A 26,782-nucleotide genomic window follows, 5' to 3' on the forward strand; every position below is an offset into this window, starting at 1 on the left:
AAAATTAAGCTTTATTCCATGTTGCTAAAAGTGACACGTCCTAACATTATAAAATACGTAATTATAGGCACAGGATTATGTATCTTATTGATACAAAACACGTTAGGACGTATCACTTTTAGCAACATGTAATAAAGCTTCATTCTCACATCACCGGCTGGCTGCAGGAGTGCGTCTACATTCTTTATGTGAAAATATGCCTTTTTCAAATTTACACTTACAAATTTTTCCATGAAGCAAAATGGGACCAGGGGTGTAACTACAAAGGGGGCCCAGGAGGTATAGGTGCCCAAATAAAGCCCTAATACATATACAATTTCAATAAATATTGGTAAAACAGGTCCATCTCTAGACATTTTGGTGGCCAGTAGATTTTTGCCCCAAAATTGTCAAATTGAGGAAAGTGACTGGATAATCGTAGTGCTTAATATGGATTGGAGACTAAAATCTGGTAACTACCCAAGTCGGTCCCATTGCATGCTGGGTATTGTAGTCTTACCTTAAACTTGACTAAACAAAAACTACATGACACATGCTTGGCACATTATTGCAAGAAAATCTTTGGCTGGTTTGTACTTTAGAAACCAGCCAAAGATTTTCTTGCAATAATGTGCCAAGCATGTGTCCCGCAAAAAGTAGCCCAAATCCATACCGTGGCTAGTTTGTACTTTCAAAACCCATCTGGGCTTTAAATTAGTAGCCTAGTTTGGCTGGAAACCCGCCAACCTGGCAACCCTGTTCCCAGTGAACTTGATTGTATTTCATTGCCCCACAGGCAGAATCACGATCAACAAAAAAAAAAAAAAGCCTGGTATTTTGTTCTGTCTGCAGGAAAGCTGTCAGGCTTTTTTGTAGTGCCCATGATGCTAAAAACCTTTTTCCTATTTTTTTCCTTGGCATTTACTGTATGTCCCTTGCAGTCCTTTCAGTGCAAACCATAGTGTCAATCTCCACAACAACAACTTGCCATTCACTTTAATAGAAAACTGACTTGACAGGCAATAATTTCACGGGAATGACTCTGTTTCCGAATGGTACCTCGTGACAGCACTAGGTGGCTGCATGCAAAGTTAGGAGCAGTCCGTATTTATTTATCCCCTTACTAACCTTATACCAGTGATTCCAAACCTGGTCCAAAGTCCTCTTTATGTCCTGTGTCCAGCCTGACACCGCTATGATGATGTGATAGATTATTATTAACATGTAGTCTTAGAGTGCCATCGTATTGCGCAGCTCTGTAAAATAAATGTGTTTATACATAGAAACACATGAATTACATGCATACAGGGTTGCATACTTAATGACCAGTACCGATGCAAAAGGTGAGGATGAAATCGGCCATCAAAGTGGAGGGGTCAGCACAATGTAAATCTCTAAAAAATATATTGAGTAAAACAGTTCATATGTAAAATCCTACTTCAAGTAAATACAACATTTTCATAATAATATAAATTTTTAGTAGTATGTGGCATTGGGTAATCCTAAATAGAAAATTGCCATTTTAAAAAATAAGGGCTGCCCCATGGGATCGTAGGATTCATGGTGCACACAAACAAACCATACATGTTAGGTCACATGAGCCAATTAACAGACAGAGTTCTGTCTTTTGCTTCCACACTTCTTCCTGTGAAGCTGGCCATAGACACAAAGATCTGGTCGTACGAATCCTCAATTCGTACGATTTTCGGACCATGTGTGGAGAGTCCCGACATTTTTCGTCCGGCAGAGATCAGTCGTTTGGTCGATCTGACAGATTAAAAGATTTCTGTCGGCTGCGGGTAATATCTCTGCATGTATTGCCGATCGTACGATTTTCAGTGGGAGACTGTCACTAGCTTTGGTCAGACATAACTTTCGTACGATTGCTGTCAGGGGCAGAACATCGGCTGATCTGTTCTTTTACTACTTTATTTGATCTGAATGGTTAGTGGCAGGTCGGTAGATGGGGAAGTCTGATCGTACGTTGATTCGTACGATCGGATCTTTGCATCTTTTCTGGTCAGGTGATCTCTTAAGGCAGCACAGAGACCATTACGAAATGGTGGTTCAAGGCAAGAGATGTAAAAGGGCAATATTTACTTAAATATATATTTAAGTTTGGTAAGATTCTTTAATATGCATCTTAATTTGATATAAACTATCTGTTAAGTATCTATTTTGGGGCTATAGTTTCCCTTTAAGCCACCCTACTGATTTCATGCAAGTGGCTCACTTTCTTGTCTTAAAACAGGTCCCTTGGTTTTCAATTTGACCCACTCAGCACTAATTTGCTGTTATTGGAATGTATGACCATATATTTTTTTAAAGCATCTGTTTTCATTAGTTTTAAGACGTTGGAAGAGGAAAGAAGGGAAGAGAGGCGTTAAGGGGGTAGTTGTGGTGCTCCCGCCTGGGCTTTCAGTACAGGCACTGTTAGTTTGATCAGTTGTACAACATAATTACACCATATTACATATTTCACATTTTGCACGTGCCATAGGGTATTCCTAAAGAAGGACCAGTCTTTCCATATCAATCCAGGGCTGCCAGATTTTGTTGAACTTATTGGAACCACCCCTGGCTAGGTAGGTAAGTTTTAATCATTTGGAGAGTAGTGTTTACCAGCTTTTGCTTTTAAGGTGTTTTGGGTCTCCTCTGTCTCAAAATAATTCACTTTTATACATAGTATGGTAGTGCTCTAGTGAAAAGGCTCAGAAACTTGCCTGTAATAGTTCCATTGAAGACACCAAGTAGACAGCATTGAGGTGGCGACAGAGGAGGGCGGGCCAGATGTGAGGAAAGATATGTGACAGTTCTCCAGAAACATTGATTTTGGGGTATTGTCAGATCATTTGTAGAAAGTTTAAGTATGACCATACTGTGAAAGAAATCTCAGTATAACATTACATTTGTGAATTCACCTTGCTCACTAACAGCTTGTCTTTTCTCTCCCGTCTGTTCTCTTTTACTCCACTTCTGTTCTCTTTTACTCCACTTCTGTTCTCTTTTACTCTACTTCTGTTCTCCAGTACATATTCTCTTAATTGCAGGAACATATACCTTATGTATAACTCTCCTGAGCGTATTTGTAATTTCATTTTTTATTGATTTCATGCTGCTCCTATGCTACTCCACAGTTTTATTTGTTACTGTGATTCCTATTTGCTGTAAGAAACTTGGTGCAGTTGTTGTACTGTGGCTTTTCTCGGTGGATTTTCTGTTTTGAGAATTTCTTGCAGATTCAATGCTTTATCACATAAGGGCAACATGCTCTTTATGTACCGTAGCTTCTCTAATCAGTTATAGTCTGAATTGTTTTCATTATGTGTAGGGTGTACCTATGATAGAAACAAAATGCAGCCATGACTTTAATAGCAGCAATACAGTAGCATTTGCACCCCTTGTAACTTTTCTCATCAACCGCTTTTTAAGATGGTGCTGAAATCCCTAAAATTTCTCAGCACAAAATATGCAGAAAACAAAACCATCTTATAATTAAGCTCTGCTAACCAGCATAGGATGTTGTGCTGATCTGTTATACAAATGTGTGTGTATGTATGTATGTATGTGTGTATATCTATCTATCTATCTATCTATCTATCTATCTATCTATCTATCTATCTATCTGGGTGCAGAGCTGTATAAAGGTATGTGCAATAACTCAAAAAAAGCTAGCACTCACAGGTCTTAAAGTGGAAAAAAAGGGGTTTTATTCAAACAGAAAAAACTAACGTTTTGGCTAGGTCCCTAGCCTTTCTCAAAGTGAGAAAGGCTAGGGACCTAGCCGAAACATTATTTTTTTCTGACAAAAATCAATAGTAAAAAAAATCCCCACTGAGACTGATTGTTACATTAAGTGGCAGAAATAACAGCTTGCCAGAAAGTGCAAGCACAATAGCATCACAATAGAATTAGGGATGCACTGAATCCATTGTTTTGGATTCGGAAAAACCCCCAAATACTTCACAAAAGTTTCGGCCAAATCCTAATTTACATTTTTTACTTCCTTGTTTTGTGACCTAAAGTCATGCAATTTCCCTCCCCTAATTTGCATATGCAAATTAGGATTCAGTTCAGCCAGGCAGAATCCTGAACCGAATCTTGGATTCTGTGCATCCCTACATAGAATATACATTTATTTTGTCTGAGGAGCTAATGCACCTGCACATAATAGTGCAAGTGCAAATCGTTAAAATTGCCACAAGTAGGAGTATGCTTTGATGCTACTTACGTATTGCATCCATACATGCTCCTTTGCAACAAGTGATGTATTACACACTAATGCACACATGATGCATGGGAACCCTGGAATTAACTGTCCGCCAAGACCTCGTGTTTATTCGAGCTTAGTGTCATCACCAGAAGCAATATAGTTTAAAGACAAATGGTGGGTAAAAAAACGTATTGGAATTTACCGAAACAGATGCTAATTTGCGTCCTTATTGGTGCTTCACTCACAGGTTGTGGCCACTTAGCAGGTGCCCCTAATGACGCTGAATTCTGGGGTAATTGTTGGTTTGTAAAAATGGCGATTTGCGCCCTAATTTGGCACATTGCACAGTAGAGGTATGGGGTTTGTTATCTGGAAACCCATTATCCAGAAAGTATTTCGGAAAGACCATCTCCCATAGATTCGATTTTATCCAAATAATCCAAATTTTAAAAATGATTTTCTTTTTCTCTGTAATAATAAAACAGGACCTTGTACTGGATCCCAACTAAGATATAGTTAATCCTTATTGGAAGCAAAACCAGCCTATTGGATTTATTAAATGTTTACATGATTTTCTAGTAGACTTAAGGTATGACGATCCAAACTATGGAAGGCTCTGTTATCCAAGAAAATGCTGGTCCCATACTTGTATTTGAAAATAAGTAAATTTTTCACAGAGTACTACTTGTTGCTTCATCTGATAACGAGTTTTTCTGCTTTCAATTTTATGGGGGCGTGCAGCTAGAAGGAAAGACTGGAGCGCATTTAAGTCTCCTTTTTGAGACTTTTCAATTGAATATATAATCTGCTACTGTCCCATGTGTTTCAATTGACCAAATTCCTTCTACGTGCTCATTGTGAGATATAATGTATGATCTGTGTTTCAATACAATGCACTGAACAATTCCTTTCTATCAGCAGTAAGTGTAAGCAGTTTTCTCCAGGTTATCATGTGTTCAAAGAATATAGTTTGGAAAATTGTAACTTGGAGCCAAAATCAAGTTTGATATTTTTCATTTTTGTCTCTTTTAGAGAAAGGTTTGTAGGTGAATGTGAGTGGTTCACTGTGAGACTCCTACAATGACTACTGCTGCAGAAAGGAAATTCATCAACCTCAGGAAACGACTGGATCAGCTGGGCTACAAGCAGCCGCTGGGAATAGAATCTTTACCACTAGTCGAAAAATTGTTCAGGTATTGGTAAAGCTTTCATCTCTCTAGTTCAAAAATTCATTTGTTAGGCTCTTTTTATTTTATTTTTTTTAAGTAAATACATTTTTGGGGTAGCTGATGGCAACCATGGGAAATGGACCAAATAAAAAAATGCTGAATAATAAATTACGCTCCTGCTCTGACCCTGTTATCTGCCTGCAACTTTTAGTGACCTTGTCCACACAACAGAAAGCTTACGCAATGCAAAGTTGGCTGCTGGCAAGACTGAGAAGGAGAGCAAGAACTTTGACTCTGTGATTGAACCATATAAGGCAGAAAATGCCAGACTTGTCAGGGAAAATAATGAACTGCATCTAGAGCTTTTAAAACTCAAAGAGGAATCTGATCGACACATTAAAGGTAAAAACTTGAATATTGTCTTGTACAGGTTTGTGATCCGTTATCTGGAAACCCGTTATCCAGAAAGCTCTGAATTACGGAAAGGCCATCTCCCCATAGACTCCATTATATATATATATATATATATATATATATATATATATATATATATATATATATATATATATATATATATATATATATATATATATATATATATATATATATATATATATATATATATATATTACAATTTTTTATAGTTATTTCCTTTTTCTCTGTAATTATAAAACATTACCTTGTACTTCTTCCAAGATATAATTAATTCTTATTGGAGGCAAAACCAGACTATTGAGTTTATTTAACATTTACACGATTTTCTAGTAGACTTAAAGTATGCCAGTTTCCCGGGAATTCTGGCTACCGCGTCCCCGGCATTCTGGCTAACGGGTACATACCTGTACTTGAAAAATAGTTAAGATGCATGCCAGCAGTGTATTTTTATATGTTTTAACTGGGGTTAAGCCTCATACCCACATCTTAAAGTCCTTAGAGCTTCTAGTAGCAAAATTTAGAATATGCAGTTGAAAAAGCATCACTAACCATTTTATTAATGTTCTGTTGCGAGCCACACACTTTTGTCTTAAACAAATCTGCCTGGAGAATGGACAAACATCACCCTAAACATCGGGCAAAGCTGGCATATAGTTACCACCAAATAATTAAAGCTACAAAGCTATTTTGTCTGTACAAAATTGAATATTAACAAACACCATATTTAATTATATTTATACAGGCACAGGATCTTTTAACCAGAATGCTCAGGAACTTGGGTTTTCCAGATAAGGGATCTTTCTGTAATTTGGATCTCCATAACTTAAATCTAGTAAAAAAACAATTTAAGCATTAAATAAAGCCAACAGGATTGTTTTGCCAACAATAAGGATCAATTATACCTTAGTTAGGATCAAATACAAGTCACTGTTTTAGAAATTACAGAGAATAAGGAAATCATTAAAAAAAGGAATTATTTAATTGAAATGGAGTCTGTGGGAGATGGCATTCCCGTAATTTGGAGCTTCTGGAAAATTGGTTTCTGGATAACGGATCCCTTACCTGTATAACATCAAATTGTTAACTGGAGTAAAAATGACAGATTACAAAATTTTACTGTAGTTTGTTTATTCTTTAAAAACCTGTCAATAATCTGAATACATTTGCAAAGTACCGTATTGTATTTTAGAGAGAATTTCAATTTCTGACTTTGTAGTAAACTTAAAGGAGAACTAAAGGTAAAATCATTGGGGGGGGAGTTATTAGGCATGCTCAAGTGATTCTAGATGCTTTCCTCCTATCCTGGACCAACATGTCTTTTCAAAAATGCACATACTCAGGAGTACTTTATTATTCTGAGCAATGCACTGCCATATTCTTCCACTTTCCCAGGCATTTCCCAAGTGCAGTGTAGAGAATTGTCACTGATTTCTGTACTGCTCATGGACCTGGCTTCAATAGGCACAGGGAATGCCTGAGAACATATTAGAAGTTAGTAACTGAGCCCTCTGCTTTAAAGTACCTGGGTTGCAGGTTAATGATTAGAATCACTGTGGTTGCATAATGAATTGGTCTCTAGTCATTTAATCCTTTATTTCTCCTTTAATTGTAAAGATACATAGAGTGTATTGTCATCGTTGTCTTCAACTAACTGTTGGGGATTTCAATTAATTCCTTACCATGAGTAATTTCTAGCATTAGATTTACAGATACATGTTCCTTTTGATTTAAAGACTTGAAAGCTTCCCTTCGAAAACTTGAACACCAGACCGCTGATCTGAAGTTTCTTAATAACCAGTATGTTCATAAAATCCGCTCAATGGAAAAGGATGGCAAAGCTAAGTCAGAAAGGATACAGCAACTTCAGGAGAAGAACTTACAGGCAGTTGTTCAAACCCCAGGTCTGTGCAGAAGACAGTTTGTGCATTCTCTGTTGGTATCAATCCGTGTCATGTAGTGGTTTAACCAAAAACGCAGAGTTTTCCTTTACAAAACAAAAGTCACCAGCGAATATGCAAAAAGCCATTTGTATTCAAAACATTAAAAGCAGCATTCAAAAATGCACGTGACGTACCCTTTCTCAAACATGAGTCCCGAAATGTCACATGTATTTTTGTAATGTTTTCAATACAAGTGGACTTTTCCATTTTCAAGGAGTGTTGGTGAATTTTGTTTTGTATGTTGTTCACTCTTGGTGAGGGTATGACACAGTGAAGGCTTTTTCTTCTGTTACACACTAACAATTGTTGAAGTAAAATTTAAATTACTGTTTTAAAGCAGTTGCTTTAGAAAGTACAAGATTATTATTATTTTGTGTTGTCTTGGTGCAAGTAGGCATCTCTGTCTCGTTCATCTTCTTTTTAGAGACAACTTAAAATCCATGTAGTTGGCGTTAACAGTGCCCTTTAGTGATAGGTCTGGATGTCTCATTTAGCAATAAGGGAGTCTTGAATTAAATACAAAAGCATGCAATGGCCATCCTTGTTGCTGTGGACCACCCCAAAGAGCACTGAACATGAGAAAAGGAAATGCCGGGACAATATATTTGAACTAATTGTGCTTTCCTTTGAGATTTGTTAAAACCTGCTTTTTACAAGAAGAATTTATGTAAGAAGAACTGTTTAAAGACGATTTTATATGTAGGTGGCAAGAAGAGAACCATCCCTTTTAGACGTCAACGCATGCAGATTGACCAGACAGTGCCATTATCTGGTATAAGCAGTGTTCCTGTACCTCAACCAGAGGATCCTTATGTTGCTGACCTCCTACAAGTTGCAGATGACAGGTACGATGTATGTTTCTAATGCAGCTATATTGATATGTTATTACTATGCATGTTTAATGTATACATCTTAAAGGAGGACTAAACCCCCCTTTAGGCAAAAGTTCTCACTGGCCCCCCTTCCTGCCTCAGGACACAATTCATGAGTAACACTGTGCAGGGGGCCAGCGGAGGAAGCCAGTGGGGACTTTTCCCTAAAGGGGGGTTTTGTTTTCCTTTAACTGCATGCTTTGGTAAATCTGGTATGTTATTATCATTTCTAGAATTCAAGAACTTCAACAGGAAGTGGCAGCTTTAAAAGAAAAACTGGACATATCTGAAAGAGGAATGAAGAATCTTACTCAACAGGTCTTGTTTGTTAACTAATATTAATTAATGTAGTGAAAGATTGTCCCTAAAATGCCCATTGTTTGGATTGTAGAAGTGCTAAAAATGATGATGTAAACTTTTAAAGCATTGTTTTCCTCAAATACTCCAGATTATTTTGGGTGTAATAGGTTTCTCCATTTTTAGAATGACAGGTGTATTATTATAGATTTTTTTTTTTTTGATACAGTTTTGTAGGATTACGAACATGAGGGCTCCTTTGCCCGAGTTAGAGAAGTTGTTCATTTCCAAATACGTTTTTTTCAGTTTAGTTGTTTTCAGATTGTTCAACAGAAATAAGGACTTTTTTTCAGTTGCTCTACATTTTCTATTTATTACCATTTTTCCAAAATTAAAGTTTAGTGTTCCTGCTGTTTTAGTTTGGCAGCTCATTAATCCAGGTGCAGATTCTGAACTGTTGCAATTTTAACAGCTGCATTTTAAAATTGGGGATTCAGGGATTCTGCTCAGCAGGGACAAAAATAAGAAATGTATCAACTAAATGTATTAATTTAGAACAGTTACAGAGTCTGCGACGCCCCATCCTCCCCTGACCATCTTCAGAAAGACCTAAGAAGGTGGAAAATTAAACTTCAGTATTAGAAAAATGGTTACAAGTAATTGGAAAAAAATGCTCCTCCAAAACACGGATTGGAACCAGGGCTGGATTCTCCCCTAAGGGTGGCCAGAGGCCAGCGTCCTCCGGCACACCCCTCTCTCCAATAGGATCACGCTGATGTGCATCCTTTCCATACCGGAGTGCTAATCACCAAGCACTTAATTTATGCTGCCCTAGACTCAGGCTTTTGTGGCCTCACCTCAGATCCGGTCCTGATTAGAAGATGAACAACCCCTTTAAATAATTTTACTAATATCAACAAAACATCTCTGCAAACATCATGTGATATGGTCCCTGTAGCATGCAGCAGTTATCTCCTTCTGTAGAGCAAAAGTCATGCCTAAATGTAAATATGTTAATAATCGGATATACTAAGTGGCTTAGCTAATTCTACAGTTGTGTTCTATAGTGAGGTAGAAAAATAACATCTGTCAGATTCAGTGCAGATTCAGTGCTCATTTCTAGTAACTGGTATAATATGCTTCATTTGTCCTATAGGTTGATCTGCGAAACCAGGAGTTGGAGCGCTTACAACTGGCACTGGATGGTGGGCGTTCTCATGATGTCATTTCCCTAGAATCTAGATACAGAAGTAATGAAAAGCTAGTTGCCCATTTAAACCTGCAGGCAAGTTAATCCAATTTAATATTAAAGCAATGTTTTGCTTTTCTCTATATTTCCCCTGCTCACAGAAATTCAAGGAAAAAGGATGCTTGTTATTAAAGCAAAATAAACAAAGAAAAACAACATGGCATGGACAATGGCACTAAAATGTATTTATAAATGAGCAAATGCATAATTTAGTTTCCAATGTACCTATATTTAATATTTTTGTTTTTATTAAATATTTATTAAGAATGGACCTATTCTACAGCACTGTATGATAGGAGAAGGGAAAAAGAATGCTGTTAAGGCAAAAACATACAAATTGCACACGCGTACAATATAGGAAAAGAAATATGTCCTGGCCTATGATCTTGTTGGAAAGTCAGGAAAGTAATTTGTGGAATAAAGTATTGAACGTTAGCAAGTGGCAATGTCAGAATGGCAGAGGATTGGAAAGAGGGAGTGGATAGAGGGCTAATCTAAATATGGATACGCTTCAAACAAGTTTTACAGTAACATAAAAATAAAATGTATACATTATTGCCCGTTTCTTTAGATTGAGTACCTTCAGCAAGCGAACCGAGATCTTGAGACACGTGTTCAGAATCTGTTAGAAACCCGGCACAATGTGACAAGTGAGGTTTTAAATTTGAGCACCAAGAACGAAGAACTGTGTAAAGAGCTCACAGAGATAGACCATCTGGCTCAGCAACTGGAACGTGACAAAGAGAGGGTATTGGTCACTGCTGATGCAGAAATTGAGGACGCAAAGGTAAGTCATTAAAGGAACAGTAACACCAAAAATTTAAATGGTTTAAAGGAAGGACAATATACCGTAATGTACAGTTGCCCAGCACCAGTACAACTGGTGTGTTTGCTTCAGAAACACAACTACAGTTTGTATAAACAGGCTGCTGTGTAGTCATGGGGGCAGCCATTCAAGTTGGAAAAGGGAGAAAAGGCACAGAATACACCGTAGATAACAGATAAACTCATGTATAGTATACAATGGGATTCTTCCGTTGCAGGGCAACAGTACATTATATTGTCATTACTTTAAAACGCTTTTATTTTTTGCTGTTACTGTTCCTTTAAGATTATTTACATAAAATATGTTGCAGGATTTACTATAATGTAATATGCTACCTGGCAAGTTATTTATATGACTTAAAGCACATGTAAAGCCTACATGTTCCTACCATGTAGATAAGTTACCTTCCCTACCCAAGCCTCATCATATGTATTGCATATACCCCCTCCATTTGCCAGCGCCATCACATTTTCCTAAATCAAATAGCAGCTTTCAGGAGAGGTGGTTAGGAGAGAAAAAAAAAGAATCAGACAGCTAGATGCAATGCAACGCAATGCTATCTCTTCATTGTCTGTTAGACTGGAGGATGTGTTTAGTAATCTGAGCTGAGAAGAACTGCTCATGAGTGGGTTAGAGGAGGAGAAGGAATTCTAAGTGATTAAGGGGATGCTGCGGCCTTATTGTTAACCTTTTAACAACTAGTGTGGCAGTTATCTAAAGATTTCAAGGAGGCTGTTCACTGATTAAATCTTTGTGTGTGGGGGGGGGTTACATGTCCTTTAAGCCCCCTGCTGAAGCTACCGCCCTGTTTGCCTATACCTGTTAATATAATGTAGTGTAGCTCTGCAGGATTGGAGGCCATCTCTGGCCTATTTGATGTTCTTTCCACAACTTTTTGGCAGTGATCACCAACCAGGAACATGCGTAGTTGAAATCTTTGGTTGCTATGAAAATGTGACCTGATTAGGAGTGGTCCTGCACTTGTGGAAGGTGAAATTATGAATTTTCTCATTTCTACATGCAGCTCTGCAGTTAGATGACCATGTAGGAAACACATGATGGACCGCCTCAGTTTGATGCATTCATGACTAGACCCACCCTTTGCTTTTTTTGTACAAAAGTGTACTTGGTAAAATATTTCCTGGTATTTATATAGCCCTGACACATCAGTCCCTGCCCGTGTGGAGCTTACAGTCTAAGGGCCTAGCACATTTACAAACACTTCAATCAATTATATCAGTAGTCAATTAACACCTGCCTGTATGTGTTTGGGTTGTGTGAGGAAATGCACACAGTGGTATGCTTCACTATTTCTATAGTCTTCAAACAGTTTATCCAGTTTATATATTTTTTTTGCTTTCTTTTCTCAGAGTGAAATAACAAGGCTGCAGTGTGAAATACATGCACTGGAGAGCACAATATCAAAATTAAAGTCTGTAAGTAACCAATCTTCTTTTTTTTTTTTTTTTAACAAGCATTTCTTTACAAGCACCAAAAAGTGCTAATTCAAGCAATTCAATGGACTTATTCTCTGTCTGTGTTCATGTGGAGGCTAAGAACCAGCCTAGTGTGTCCTTGGCCTTATAGTAAATAACCATTACTAAGCTAGCATCCATTATGATGGCAAAACAAACTTTGTTTTTGTTACTTTTGTTTAACATTGAAATGTTTCTTAGTATTGTATATTTAAAGGGGGAAATTTAATATAAGCTTCATCATACTGAAATAAGAAACATTCTAAATACAATTAAAAATGATGCATTGTTTCTGAAATAAAGAAGTTTATATTCACTATTCCTCTCTCAGAATCTGTTTTTCTTCATGCGGCAGTTGGGTGTCAGATAAATGATCCAATATCTTATGGGGGGGGTTCCCTTTCCTAGCAGATATATTGGAGCTCACTCAAATAACTGGTTCCAGTACAAACAAAATCTTAAAAAATAACTGCCTTTTGCACAAATTCTGCATGTAGAGAGACGCGATTTCTGGCTGCATGTAGAGAGACCGGATTTCTGATGATTTTAATAGAGTGAGCTCTAATACATCTTCTAGGCAAAAGGAGCCCCCCTATAAAATATATTGGATCTAACTGTCAGTGATTATCTGACACCCAACTTGTGAATGAAGACAGAATGAGGTGAAACAGATGCTGAGAGAGGGATAGTTAAGATAAACTTGATTATTTCAGAATTTTGAATTGATTGTATTTAGAAAGTTTCTTATTTCAGTATGCTGAAGCTAATATTAAATTTTAATTTTCCCGATAGTTCCCCTTTAAGACATGGTGCTCCAAATTATAGAAAAAAAAACTGTACCAAGAAAAGCCCAGGTCCCAGGCATTCTATATAATAGATTCCTTACCTGTAGTATATTTCTAATTGTACTTTCTTTCTCTAGGATCTTAGTACATGTGAATTTGAAAAGAACAAGTTAGCTGATGAGCTGGACAAAAGAGCAGATGAAAATCTAAAGCTAGAATCCCTTTTGAACCATGTTGAGCATGAAAAGCAGCGGCTTTCAAATAAAGTTGAGAAGCAGATGGTTACAGGTGTGTTTTATGTGTAAAAACAGAATCAATGTGAAACTTACTGACTGACAGATATGCATTGTTGTTCTGTGGTCTTTCATTTTTTGTTTACATTAACTGTCCTTGCTTTGTCCCAATTAAAGATTTGTGTTAAACAAACCCTCTACTACTCGCTAAAGAAAAAGTAACTTTTTTTTTTTGGAGTTTGAACACATTCATTAACAGTCTTAATGTTTCCAGAGCGAGAGCTTGTGCTGGAAGTCGAGAGGATGAGAACACAATATGGAATCGCACGCAGTGACCGCTCACCTTCTCGACTTGACTCGTTTGTTAAAACTCTAGAAGAAGAAAGGGATTACTATAAAAGAGAAATGGAAAAACTGGAACGGACTCAAAACTTTAAGTACAGCCTGCTTAGCCATTCAAGACAAGACAGTAGCCATGTACATGGTTCACCAGAAAAGGTAATATCATTTTTTTTTATTTTTTTTTTTTTAAAGTTTGGACATTTATTTCTATGGCAATCCAAAAATAAAATAGTACATTCTGACATCAGGGAACTACATTATACGCTTTTGCTTTCTGCTTTAGCTGCTTCTCATGGCTTATACTGCAAGATCTGCTCATTTGGTGAGGTCACCAAGCGATCACATCTGGACCATATCTGGCCAAATCTAATTGTTTGTCGTTTTTGAGTTATTTCGCTTTTTATTCAGCAGCACTCGTTTGCAATTACAGCAATCTGGCTGCTAGTGTCCAATTTACCATAGCAACCATGCATTGATTTGAATAAGAGACTGGAATATGAATAGGAGAGGGTCTTAATAAATAGATGATTAATAAAAAGTATCAATAAAAATACACTTGTGGCCGTACAGAGCTTTTGTTTTAGATGGGGTCAGTGACACCCATTTGAAAGCTGGAAGACAAATAATTAAAAAAAACTATAAAATAAATAAATAGGGATGCACCGAATCCAGGATTCGGTTTGGGATTCGGCCAAGATTCGGCCTTTTTTAGCAGGATTCGGATTCGGCCGAATCCTTGTGCCTGGCCGAACCGAATCCTAATTTGCATATGCAAATTGTGGGGTGGGCGGGATTTCATGCGACTTTATGTTACAAAACAAGAAAGCAAACCAATTTTTTTCCACTTTTTCCTTTCCCGCCCCTAATTTGCATATGCAAAGTAGGGTTCGGATTCGGTTCGGTATTCGGCCGAATCTTCCAAGATGGATTCGGGGATTCGGCCGAATCCAAAATAGTGGATTCGGTGCATCCCTAATAAATAATGAAGACCAATTGAAAAGCTGCTTAGAATTGGCCATTCTATAACATACTAACAGTTAACTTAAAGGTGAACCACCCCTTTAAGATTCGTAACCTGCACATCTGAAGAGCAATTGCTCTTCCACCTCTTTCACGCACAACAGTCCCAGTCCCATTGTGCCATTTTATGCCCTTTGTATGTAGCCCCGTCTGTCTGTGCATAATGCCATGTTTGGCCAGCTATTATGTTTATTCCAGCCCCATTGCTGCATGTTGGAATATAGACTACACAGGCTATTTACACTTGAAAACTCATAGAACATAATAACATACTTGGAAAAATCACCTGTGCTGGTGTTATCATGTCCATTCCATAGACCACAATAAAGGGTCATACATACAATACTGCACTTTGTGTCATGGCCCAGACTTTCTGGATCAATTTGTTTGTGTTTAAACTTCTAAACAGACTAACAGTCTGAATGTTTGATAAAGAATTGGTGTAAATCTGTAGGCTGTGTGCTATTTAGAGACTGACGAGTTTTTATTTCTATATTATTGTCTCTATTTTTAGGCTGGCGAAAGCAGTTCAGAACTGAGGCGCATTACCAGAGAAAGAGATGACCTTCAAAATATGCTGGGGAAATTTGAAAATCACATGGCTGAGATACAGTCCAATGTTAGAGTGCTGACAGCTGAAAGAGATAAGATCTGTATACTATATGAACAGGTAAAGCCCAAAGTCATGCTGTTTCCTTTACAAAATATAAAGTGAATTATACTTTTAAAGGGGTGGTTCACCTTTAAGGTAACGTTAAGTATATTATAGTTCTAAGCAACTTTTCAATACGTCATCATTGTTTATTATTTTTTTTATAGGTTTTTTTTTTTTAATTTGCCTTTTTCTTCTGACTCTTTCCAGCTTTCAAAAGAGGGGTCACTGACCCCATCTAAAAAATGAATGGTCTGTAAGGCTACAAATTTATTGTTAATGCTAACTAAGCATGGCTAATTGTTCTTTCTTAGCTGCAGCTATATCAAAATTGTGTTTATTATGTACAAAAGACATAATATTATACTCAGTATATCTGGAGTGTGATTTTTTTTTTTGCAGGCACAAAATGAATTGGTTATGTTAAAGAAAGATATTTCTCCACTCTCCAAAAAGTCATCTTATCAGAATGAATTGCTCCAAATTGAGGAGGAGCGAGATGTTGCCATCTCGGACTTGCGAAGAGTTACAGATGAAAATGAAGGTCTGAGGGACAAAATCAAGGTTAACCAGTTTTTTTTAATGATATATTTTGCTTCAGTCAGCAGTACAGGTATGGTATCCATTATCCAGAAAGCTCAGAATTAAGGGAAGGCCATTTCCCATTTTAATAAAAAAAAAAAATAAACTTATAAAAAAAGTAATTTCTCTGTAATAATAAAACAGTACATTGTACTTGATCCAAACTAAGATATAAATAATCCTTAATAGAGGCACAATAATCCTTTTGGATTTAATTTAATGTTGAAATTATGGAAAGACCCCCTTAGCCGGAAAACCCAAGGTCCTGAGCATTCTGGATAACGGGACCCATACTTGTATATGGAAAACAACTAACAAAAAATATAAATGTTTATTAGGTTGTACAAATAATTTAGTTCTGAAATCTTTCCTGATCAAGTTATTATACAAAATTGGGGAAACTTGTCATGTCAGGTGTTCATACACTAGCAAATACTCCAAGCTGGAAGAATCTGCGCCATGGGGTAAGTATGGAGTATGGGGCATTTCCCCAGGGGAGGAGGGAGGGAGGTTTACCTGTGGTAGGGTTTTTTTTTATCTCCACAGGTTGATTTCTCCTTTAAAGTCTGAGCTAGATTGATTTTTTCTGCAGATAAATGATTCTGCTTTCCCAGCACAGCAAAATTATTTTGTTTTTTCAACTTACGAGTTTCTGATTGTTTTATTTATTTTGTTTAGATTCAGCAGGAAGCATTGGCTACTGATAAATCACAGTTTGTACAAAAGAATTCTGAACTTGAGAATTCAATCCGTATGGTAAGTAATTCTTTCAAATAAACATGTCTTAAGTGATATTTGCCAAAAGGGGCAGTGCAATAGGAGCGTAGCAAGTGACATAGTACAGGCATGGAATCAGTTATCCAGAAACCCGTTGTCCAAAAAGTTCCGAATTGCGGAAAGGCCTAATCCCATAGGCTCCATTTTATCAAAATCACCCGAATTTTTAAAAAGGTTTTCCTTTTTCTCTGTAATAATAAAACAGTACCTTGTACTTGATCCCAACTAAGATATAATTAATCCTTATTGGAAGAAAAACCAGTCTGTTGGGTTTATTTCATGTTTACATGATTTTCTAGTGAACTTAAGGTATGAAGATTTAAATTACGGAAAGATCCGTTCTCCAGAAAACCCCAGCTTCCGAGCATTCTGGATAACAGCTCCCATACCTGTAGTTGGAAGGAAGTTCTAAACATACATATTTCCTAAAAGTTCACTTGCATCACTTTGAGGGAAACTGGAACAATGGTATATACAGTAACTTCAACCACTAAGAGGAAAGACAACGTTAGATCTCTGTAACTGGTCCTCCTGTGGTTCAATAGACCATCAAAACGAATGCTCTTACAGAGAATCTTGCCAAAGGTAACGGGATTTTTTGATACTCACCGTTAAATCCTTTTCTTTGTAGTCAATAGGGGGACACAGGGACTCTTGGGGTTAAGCTCCACCCTCTAGGAGGCAGGACACTTAGAACAATTTGCAGGGGGCGTGTCCGGGACGCTGTTTTAACCCCACACTGCCATAACCCCTCAATTTGTACCAAAGAGACTGCTGAAATTAGGGATTATCATAACTAAATAAGCACTGCGTATCTTGACAGCGCTATATAAATAAATGATGATGATGATGATGATAACTAAACAACTTGCAGAACTGGTAATTCAGAAAAAATGTTTCCTATGGACCAAATTGGTCAACTTTTGCTCAGGGTTGGGAAGCCCTGTGTCCCCCTATCAACTACAAAGAAAAGGATTTAACGGTGAGTATCAAAAAATCCTGTTTTCTCTGTCATCTCAGGGGGACACAGGGACTCTTGGGGTCTTAACAAAGCAGTCCCAGAACAGAAGGGCGGGATCGAATTTGGTTCTGACATGTTACTGCACCACAGAGTGCAGTACTTTGTGGCCAAAAGAGGCCTCAGCTGAGGAAAACGTGTCTAGACTGTAGAATTTTGTAAATGTATGTACTGAGGACCAGGTGGCCGCTCTGCAAATCTGATCCAAGGAAGCAGAGTTACGCCATGCCCAGGATGGTCCCAGTGACCTAGTGGAGTGTGCTCGAACATGTTCCAGTGGATATCTTCCCTTGGATAGATAAGCTTGACGAATTGCCTCTCTGATCCACCGTGCAATCTATGTCTTGGAGGCTGCCATGCCCTTTCGCAGGCCGGAAGGTATGACAAATAAAGTTTTAGATCGTCTAAAGGATTTGGATCGTTCTTTATACCAGCGGAGTGCCATAACCACATCCAACTTGTGCAGTCGTCGTTCCTTGTCATTCTTGGGATCCGGACAAAGGGATGGAACTAATATCTCCTGATTTATATGGAAGGAGGATACGGCCTTTGGAAGAAAGGAAGGTACAGTTCGCAGTACTGCCTTGTCCTTGTGGAAGACCAGAAGTGAGGGGTGCATGATAAGGCAATTATTTCTGATACTCTTCTGGCTGATGAAATTGCTATGAGGAATACCACCTTCCAGGTGAGCCATTTTTCAGAGATTACCCCTAAGGGTTCGAAGGGCGAATCTAGTAGGGCTTCGAGGACCAGGTTGAGATCCCATCCTGGAATTGGTGGACGAAAGGGAGGTGCGATGCATGTTACTCCCTGTAAGAAAATACAAATAGAATTGTCCATTGCCAAACGGGATTGGACTAGAACCGATAGAGCTGAAACTTGTACCTTTAAGGAACTTAATTTCAATCCCAACTGAAGTCCCTTCTGAAGGAAGGACAAAATCCTTTGTATGTTGAGTTCCAGAAATGGTAGGTCTGTATCCTTGCACCAATTCCAATAGCTCCTCCAGACTCTGTGGTAAGCTCTGGAAGATGTAGGTTTGCGTGACTTGAGCATCGTGGAGATGACTTCTTCAGCTATGCCTTGTCGTCTCCAAAATGGCTGCTTCAACGGCCATCCCGTCAAAGCAAAGAGTCCTGGATTGTGGTGAACTATGGGACCCTGTTGTAGTAGGTCACTCCTGGGTGTGAGACGGATTGGCTGAGCGATTGCCATCTGAAGATCTGTGAACCAGGTTCTCCTGGGACAAAATGGAGCTATCACTAATACTATAATCTGCGATCGTCTGATTTTCTTTAACACCCGAGGTAGCATGGGAAGAGGAGGGAAGACATAGGCCGGTTGGAATCGCCAGGGTTGAGTCATGGCATCCCCCCCCCCCAATGTCATCAGATCGATTTGAGGTAGACCCCATATCATCACCAACTCCGCAAATGCTTCCGGATGGATTTCCCATTCGCTCGGATCCAGCTGGTTGCGGCAAAGGAAGTCGGTTTTTGTGTTGGATACCCCTGGAATGTGAATGGTGGATAATCTTACTGAACTGAGCTCCGCCCAAGCTAGAATTTGCTGTACTTCCGCTAGGGCTGCCTTGCTGCGGGTTCCTCCTTGTCTGTTGATGTACGCGAACCCTGGTGGAGTTGTCGCTTTGTACTCGGACCGACTTGGTTTGGAGATTGCGAGACCAGTGGTTGAGAGCTAGTCGTACCGCCCGAAGTTCTAGGATGTTTATGGATAACTTGGCCTCGTTGGAGGACCATGGACCTTGTACAGATAGATTGTTCCATGTTGCCCTCCAACCTAACAGGCTTGCGTCTGTCGTGATTACGGTCCAGTCTGGCATTGCCCAGGTCTGGCCCGTCGATAGATTTTCTTGTCTTTGCCACCAGGGGAGGGACTCTCTTGTTGTGTTTAGAAGAGGAAACGTTTGTAAGAGAGACCCTCCCTTCCATCCTGAATGCTGGCTTGTAGCGGTCGGAGGTGTATCTGTGCGAAAGGTACCGCCTCGATGGTTGACACCAATCCCAGAACTCTCATTGCTAGGAGGACAGTGGGACGTCGGTTGGAGAGAAGAAGGCTGACCTGGTCTCTGATCCTTATCTGCTTGTCTCTGGGTAAGCTTACCCGTTGTGTTAGAGTGTTGAACTCAAGACCCAGAAAAATCATCTGGTGACTGGGCCGCAGGTTGGATTTGTCCCAATTGATGGTCCAGCCGAAGCTCTAAAGTAGGTTTATTGCCTGCTGAAGGTTCTGTCTGCTTCCGTTCTGGCTTTGAGAAGAAGATCGTCCAGGTAATGTGTCACCGAAATTCCTTGGAGTCTCAACGTTGCTGCTGTGACAGCCAATAGTTTGGTGAAGACTCTGGGGGCTGAGGAAAGGCCTAACAGTAACGCTACAAATTGGTAGTGTTGATTCTTGAAGGCAAATCTCAGGAAGCGATAATAGGGTGGCCATATCGGTACGTGGAGGTAAGCATCCTTGACGTCCAGGGACATCAACAGGAGCCCTGGATCCATCCCCCAGATCACTGACCGTAGCGTTTCCATCTTGAATCGTGCAGACTTAATGTGTTTGTTGAGGAATTGAGTACTGGTCTGAATGATCCGTCCTTCTTGGGGGCTAGGAACAGATTGGAGTAAACAATGTCTCTGTCTGAGGATAAAATCACTGCCCAGCTTTATTTGAGTAATTAAAACAACAAACAGGCATCTATTACAGATGTACTCCTACTCTATGACATGTTGGATCACCTGATGCGTTTCATGCCTCTTTCTGGCACTTCATCAGACACCTCTCACCTACCTAAACCCCCCCTACATATGATGTCCACTGGATGGAGACCAGTACGAGGGGACCAACACACTATTTGGACTGGACACAATGAAAGAGTGACTGCAGCAGGGGCATGTGAGTCCTTTTTTTCTTCCAAATCAATGTCTCTGACTGAGGCACTGATATCACTCCGTTTAGCTCCATGTTGGAAATGCAGTTGTAAAAGGCTTGGGCCTTTTTGGGGTTGGATGGAACCTGGGACATGATGAATTTTCTGGGGGGTTGAGAGGAAAAGTTTAGATGGTAACCTTCGGTTATTATTTCATTGACCCAGGCATCTGAGGAATATCTGTTCCATACCTCCCGAAATCGCAGCAGTTTGCCCCCTATTGGTTGCTCGGATCCCGGAGGGGGTGCCCCGTCATGCAAAGGTTGATTTTTCTCCCGGTGACTTGTTATGGAACTTGTTGCTTTTCCACGCTGGTCGACCCTTGTCGTTTGTCTTTGAGCGGAAGTGAGAACGCTGTGGAGAATTGTTTCGCCTGGGGACGAAAAAACTTTCCTCGTCTTGAGGAAGAAGTGGTTCTGCTCTTGTTTTGAGTGAGAAATGTGCTCTTTCCTCCCGTGGCCTGCGAGATAATCTTTTCCAGTTCCTCACCAAAAAGACGTTGTCCTTTGAAGGGTAGCGAAGTGAGAGACTTTTTGGAACTGATGGCGGCTGTCCAGTTCTTTAGCCATAGGGTTCTGCGGGCTGTGACCAATAGAGCTGATGTACGGGCAGTAATTTCAGCCGTATCTAGAGTGGCGTCACACAAGTATGCTGATGCCTCCGCTATGGAGTGTACCGTTGGCATAAGATCCGCTCTGGTTACTCCTTCTTGTATATCGTTGATCAGGGATTCAGACCATGCTTGTATGGCTCTGGCCACCCAGGCGAAGCTAATGCTGGTTGCAGAGTCGACCAGACCGATGAGTACGTTGCTCTTAGAAAACCCATGAGCCGTCGGTCACTAGGATCCTTAAAGGCTGCGGCATCTGTGACTGGAAGGGTTGTGGATTTAGACAGTCTGGACAAAGGAGCATCAACTGTGGGTGGCATCGACCATTTGGAGAAAGTATAGGACTGAAATTTTCGTTCCGGAGAATTCCACTCTTCTTGTATGATATTGAGCAGTTGTTCATGATAAGGGAAGAAAACTGAGGATTTTTGTTGTCTTTTAAAAAGGCTGGCAGAAGTGTGGGACATCCCTGACTTTAGATTGTCCTCATTTTCGTCCTCTGCTCCAGAGGATACTTCAGAAGGGGGAAGTTTGCCCTCAGAATGAGAATTGTCCCCTCCCACTGAAGAGGCATCGGAGGAAGCGTGACCGCCGGCATCTCCCTTGGGACTGGAAGGTCTCTTGCGTTTACCTCTAGTCTTTTGGCCTAACTTGGCTAGGGCTCTGCCTAAGTTGTCTGCAATGGCGGGAAGACTCTGTAATGAGGCTATTGACTGAGACAACTGGACAGCCCATAATGGAGCTGGAGGATCAGTAGAAGTGCCAGCTACTGCATCAGGAGTAATGTCTTGGGGGTTCCCCGGAGGGGTTGGAATGGGCTTGTTGGACCCTAGAGAGGGGGTTATCCCCTGCCCCTTGGAGCAAGACCTGCAGATAGGCTCTCCCTGGCCCCCAGAAATTTTTGTGTGTGGCAGCTTTTGCAAGAAAAATAAGTGACCTGCGCTGCTGCTGCTGCGACTGCTCTCCCTCCAGCCCTGGAGAAAAGTTTCCCTGCCTTACCTTCTGCCATTGCTGCAGTGTCTGAAGCACCTGCTGAGGGAGTATAGTGGAGGGGAATTGTGGGAGAAGTTGCTCTCTCAATATGCCCCTTTTCGACCTGTATATGCTTTGTTTATTTGTGCCCCCCCTGCTGAATGAAACGAGCAGGATTGTTAATTCTACAACATCTACTCCTGGCAAGTCTCTTGCTAATTTGCGCCTGTATGTCCTGTGTTCCAGAGGGTGGGTGAAGGAAAATGGTGCCCGGAACTCAGGCACCTCCTCCTAAATTGATGAGGCGCGCCATCTAAAATGGCGCCTGAAACACATCGCATGCATTCCAACAGAGGCGCGAGTGAAGGAGCTTATAGTAGAGCTCCCCCGCGCTGCATCCAAAAAGGGTTCCTGGGCCGGAGGCAGCGGGGAACTCTGAGAAGGGAGGGGAGGCACACTCTAGGCAGCCGGATGAGCAATGTGCCCCTGTGCTGCAGCGGTCTACTTACGTAGCTAACCGGTCTGTTCTCAGTGAGAAGGGAGGGGGGGAAGAGAGCTGTCTGTGAGCGCGCAAAGGCTATACTCACATGCCCTGAGCACCGGCAGAACCCTCTTTCCCCCCTATGGTCAGGGGGCAGGAAATGTCCATTGGTCATTATAGCCCAAGAGGCTAGGTTGAGACCCCGGCACTGTCCCTCGAAGGAGGTAGGGACCCGAAGAGTGCAGGTAGCCCTGGCCCTGGTATAACCCATCTTTTGCTGTAAAACTGTGTAATTATAATGATATATACGTAGAATTACCGGGCAACAGCTCACTAGTTCCTTAGAATGGTTTTCCACACTCTTGGTCCAACTTGTTGTTCTAAAACTGTAACACTCTAAAGGTTTTTTTGTGTTTTTGCTTACCTAACCATTGTTGCCTTTTTTTCTTAGAAATAGATAATTTAATTGTGTGGGTGCATAGTGAAGGCACCACATAAACTGGCTGCGGTGGTTCTTCATAGATATCTGGCTGCTTTTCAGTCACATATTAGTCTGGTAGGGCCAATTTTGTAAGATAATAAGCTGGTCACTCACCTGGGAGGGCCAAACCAGCAGTTTACGTGAATCGATATATAGCCACCTTTTGCTTTTGAGGTGGATGCATGCTTAGGCATGAAGTGAAAGAAGCAGTAATTTTCCCTGTAATAACTCATGGTTGCAAAAACATACTTTTGAAGAGCTGCTTGAGGCTCTTTTTGCTTGTAGTGTCATGGCAAATAAAGAAACTTTAGTCTTTAAAAAAAACATTCTGAATATACTTTAATACTTTATTATTCTTTCCCATATTTGACACTGATATAACTAGTAAAATGTGTTGGTGTCTCAAGACTTCTCTTTATTCATTGTAGCTTGAAGCTGAACGATATGAATTAAAGTCAACTGTAGCAAAACTGAAAGAAAATATAGCTTTATTGGAGAGAGAATCCAAAATAAAGTCGACTAATCTCTCTCACACATTGGATGAATCTTCACAGTATAAAGCCGAAATTAATTCATTAAGGTTTGTATACATTATCATGATATAAAATCTGCATAAAAATATGCATGCTAAAATTTGTCTGCCATAGGCTACATTTAAATGTGTTTGGGGCACTTGGTCCTAGCTTCCTCCTTATTGAAATATAAATATAATGTTACCTTCCCACATATATCAAGCTATTTTATTAAAGAAAAACAATCACTAAACTAATGGAACTATGGTTGTGACACAAGTAGACTGGAGAATAGAAATGGCAAAATAAAAAAAATAAAAAATGGAAGTCTAAGGTTAGTGCTACATGGGGCAGGGGGTACCCCCAATATTGTTGGTTGTATATTTATTTATGAATGTTTTATACCGAAACAATCGTACAAGGACAATGTATGTAGTGCCACAGATTTGTTTCCTTTGGTTCCAGGCTTTTAAATGAACAGTTGCAGAAATCGCTGGAAGATCTTCAGCACCGCCTTACTGTCAAATCCAGTGAAGTACAGTTTGCACAGGAAGAAATTGCAGCTCTGCAAGAAAATATAGGTAGATCCTTTTTTTTATTTTTTTTTTATTTCTGTCTCTTAAAGATATCACATGAATTGTTCTGATGTTTATCTGTATTACTGCTAGACAGTGTTTTCCTCAATATTTATGTGTTTGTTTAGACTTAGGTTTGCTTTTGTTGTTCTCATACTTTCTAAATTGACTCCTGACCATAGAACTCACAGTATGTTATAAGCAAGGGGGTTAGCTAGTCAAGTCTTCAGAATGCATTGTAGTCTTTGTCTATCAACATTTTTAGGAGCTCTTTATTATTGCTAGAAAATAACTATTACTTGCCAAGTTAAAGGACCAGTGACAACTGGAAATGAATGTGCCTGAAAGTCATTTACACATAATGTTCTTGTAGATTTTGAAAATCTGGCACCATTTCTAAAATGGTAGGGCATTATTTATGAACTGCCACAAATTGCCCTAGGAGAAAAAAAAATCTAAGCCTCCATTGAAATTGACAAAAAGACATCCGGCATTAGACAAATAGTCATCAGGTAATGGATGACTGAAAATAGAACTGCATTAAAACCCCAGTCTTCTTCTTACAAGATTTTTTACATGTGTGGCAGAGAAATAGTATTCATTTTCATTTTGTATGGTTTTGGTCATTTAATGCCATATAGCTTTTAACAAAATAATCAGCTTGAAGGAGAAGGAAAGCTACCAAAGCAGTTTATTGCCAATAGATTAGCCACAATAGTGCAAGCTATAAAATGTATGTTATATATAAAATATGTTTATTCTGCAGAATGCTGTACCATACCTGAGTAAGCAGCTCAAGAAGCTCTCTGTTTGTTTAAGATAGCAGCTGCCATATTAGCTTGTTGTGACATCACTTCCTGTCTGAGTCTCTCCCTTCTCACTCATAGCTCTGGGCTCAGATTACAGCAGGGAGGGGAGGAGAGGAGGGAGGGAGAGAGAGAGGAGCAAAATGAGCATGCTTAAGCCCTAGCCCTGGAGGTTTAAGCCGAAAACAGGAAGTCTGATACAGAAGCCCATGTGTACACAATAGAAGGAAAGAAATGTGGTGTTTCTTTTGACAGAGGACTCAGAGCAGCATTACTTATATATAAACCTTTCTGATAAAGCTTACTTAATTTTAGCCTTTCCTTTTCCTTTAAATACCGTTGTGGCAATTTAAATAGTTTTTTTTTTACCTTCAGTTTGTTTTTCTTTAATTAGTAAAGACATTGGGAATTGTCTTTTGTGAAAACTTTGCACCCCTCTGCTATGACTTTTAGTGCTATGGAATACAGGGCCTACCCTCCGCCTGTGTTTTTCAGCCAGCATAGAACTGACAAACAGCTTGTGCCGTCTGTCTTCATTTAAAACTGCTTGTCACTGCTAGTAGTGACTGGTAATCCCAAAAATACACCTCTAAAACATCATGGTAGTCTAATTATTGCCATCGCTGAGGCATTTTCATTTGGTAACTAGTGGCCACAAATACTGTTTCGTTCCTGAGAATATTGTTAAGAATCACTCTTAGGGTGGTGGCACATGGGGTGATTAGTCACCAAGTGACAAACCTTCGCTACTGCGGGCGACAAATCTCCCTGAAATGCCTTCCCACTGGCGATTTGCATTCTTGCGGGTGGAAGGCATTTCGGGGAGATTATTCGCATCGCCTAACGAGGTGACTTCAGAGAACAAATGATATGGATGCCATCCCACTGGCGATTCGTATTCTTGCGGGTGGGAAGGCATTTGGGAAGATCTGTCGCCCGCAGTAGAGAAGATTTGTTGCTTGGCGACTAATCTCCCTGCGTGCCATCACCCATAAGAAATTAGTAATATTGCTTACAGAGCTACAAAATGCTCTAAATCGCCCAATGTGCTATTACCAATAATTTTGTCAAATTCTTCAATATTGTCCGTCATTAAAGTGTGACTGAATATTTCTATTTTTTTTTTTTTTTTTACCAGTTTTTTTTTATTTATTTTTTTATTGTTAACAGATAAGTCTTGATACAAGCCAGTCATGTGTATCTCACAGTTTTTGCATTGCAGAAAAATATTTTTAATATACTTTTATATTAATACTTTTAATTTGGATTATAATTATGTATTCCTACTACTTTATTTTCTCATATTATTTAAATACCTGTCTTGCCAAATGTTAGTTTTATTTTTATTTGCAGATGAACTGAGGCGTCGAATATCCTCACAAACTGATGAAATGAATGTGGTCAGGAACACTGTGTCTGTACTGGATAAAGAGAAGGATAGCCTGCAGGAAGCCGTAGATGATAAAACTGAGCGAATTGCATGCCTAGAAGATAACATGGCTAATAAAGTAGGTGGTCATTTTTCCTGCCCCTTCTCTAC

The 26,782-nt window shown here is 39.6% G+C and overlaps 1 protein-coding gene across 3 annotated transcripts in view; it reads left to right on the forward strand.

Moving 5' to 3' along the window:
* Window positions 1-26,782, forward strand: part of cep135.L (centrosomal protein 135kDa L homeolog) — a 37,461-nt gene that overhangs the window by 1,113 nt on the left and 9,566 nt on the right. Inside the window, exons 2-18 of one of the 3 annotated variants that reach the window (XM_041588978.1) lie at window positions 2,480-2,564; window positions 5,225-5,385; window positions 5,573-5,763; window positions 7,530-7,697; window positions 8,440-8,581; window positions 8,842-8,926; window positions 10,062-10,190; window positions 10,726-10,941; window positions 12,351-12,416; window positions 13,378-13,528; window positions 13,748-13,971; window positions 15,350-15,505; window positions 15,890-16,051; window positions 16,748-16,825; window positions 23,778-23,929; window positions 24,327-24,442; window positions 26,596-26,750. In XM_041588978.1, the coding sequence (XP_041444912.1) occupies window positions 5,273-5,385; window positions 5,573-5,763; window positions 7,530-7,697; window positions 8,440-8,581; window positions 8,842-8,926; window positions 10,062-10,190; window positions 10,726-10,941; window positions 12,351-12,416; window positions 13,378-13,528; window positions 13,748-13,971; window positions 15,350-15,505; window positions 15,890-16,051; window positions 16,748-16,825; window positions 23,778-23,929; window positions 24,327-24,442; window positions 26,596-26,750 (2,304 nt within the window). In that variant the 5' untranslated portion in view covers window positions 2,480-2,564; window positions 5,225-5,272. Of the gene's footprint in view, window positions 1-2,479; window positions 2,569-5,224; window positions 5,386-5,572; window positions 5,764-7,529; window positions 7,698-8,439; window positions 8,582-8,841; window positions 8,927-10,061; window positions 10,191-10,725; window positions 10,942-12,350; window positions 12,417-13,377; window positions 13,529-13,747; window positions 13,972-15,349; window positions 15,506-15,889; window positions 16,052-16,747; window positions 16,826-23,777; window positions 23,930-24,326; window positions 24,443-26,595; window positions 26,751-26,782 lie in introns of those variants that run through there. The other 2 variants (XM_041588983.1, XM_018230054.2) reach the window with 2 other exon arrangements.

Source organism: Xenopus laevis, chromosome 1L, assembly GCF_017654675.1.
Source record: "Xenopus laevis strain J_2021 chromosome 1L, Xenopus_laevis_v10.1, whole genome shotgun sequence".
Taxonomy (NCBI): domain Eukaryota; kingdom Metazoa; phylum Chordata; class Amphibia; order Anura; family Pipidae; genus Xenopus; species Xenopus laevis.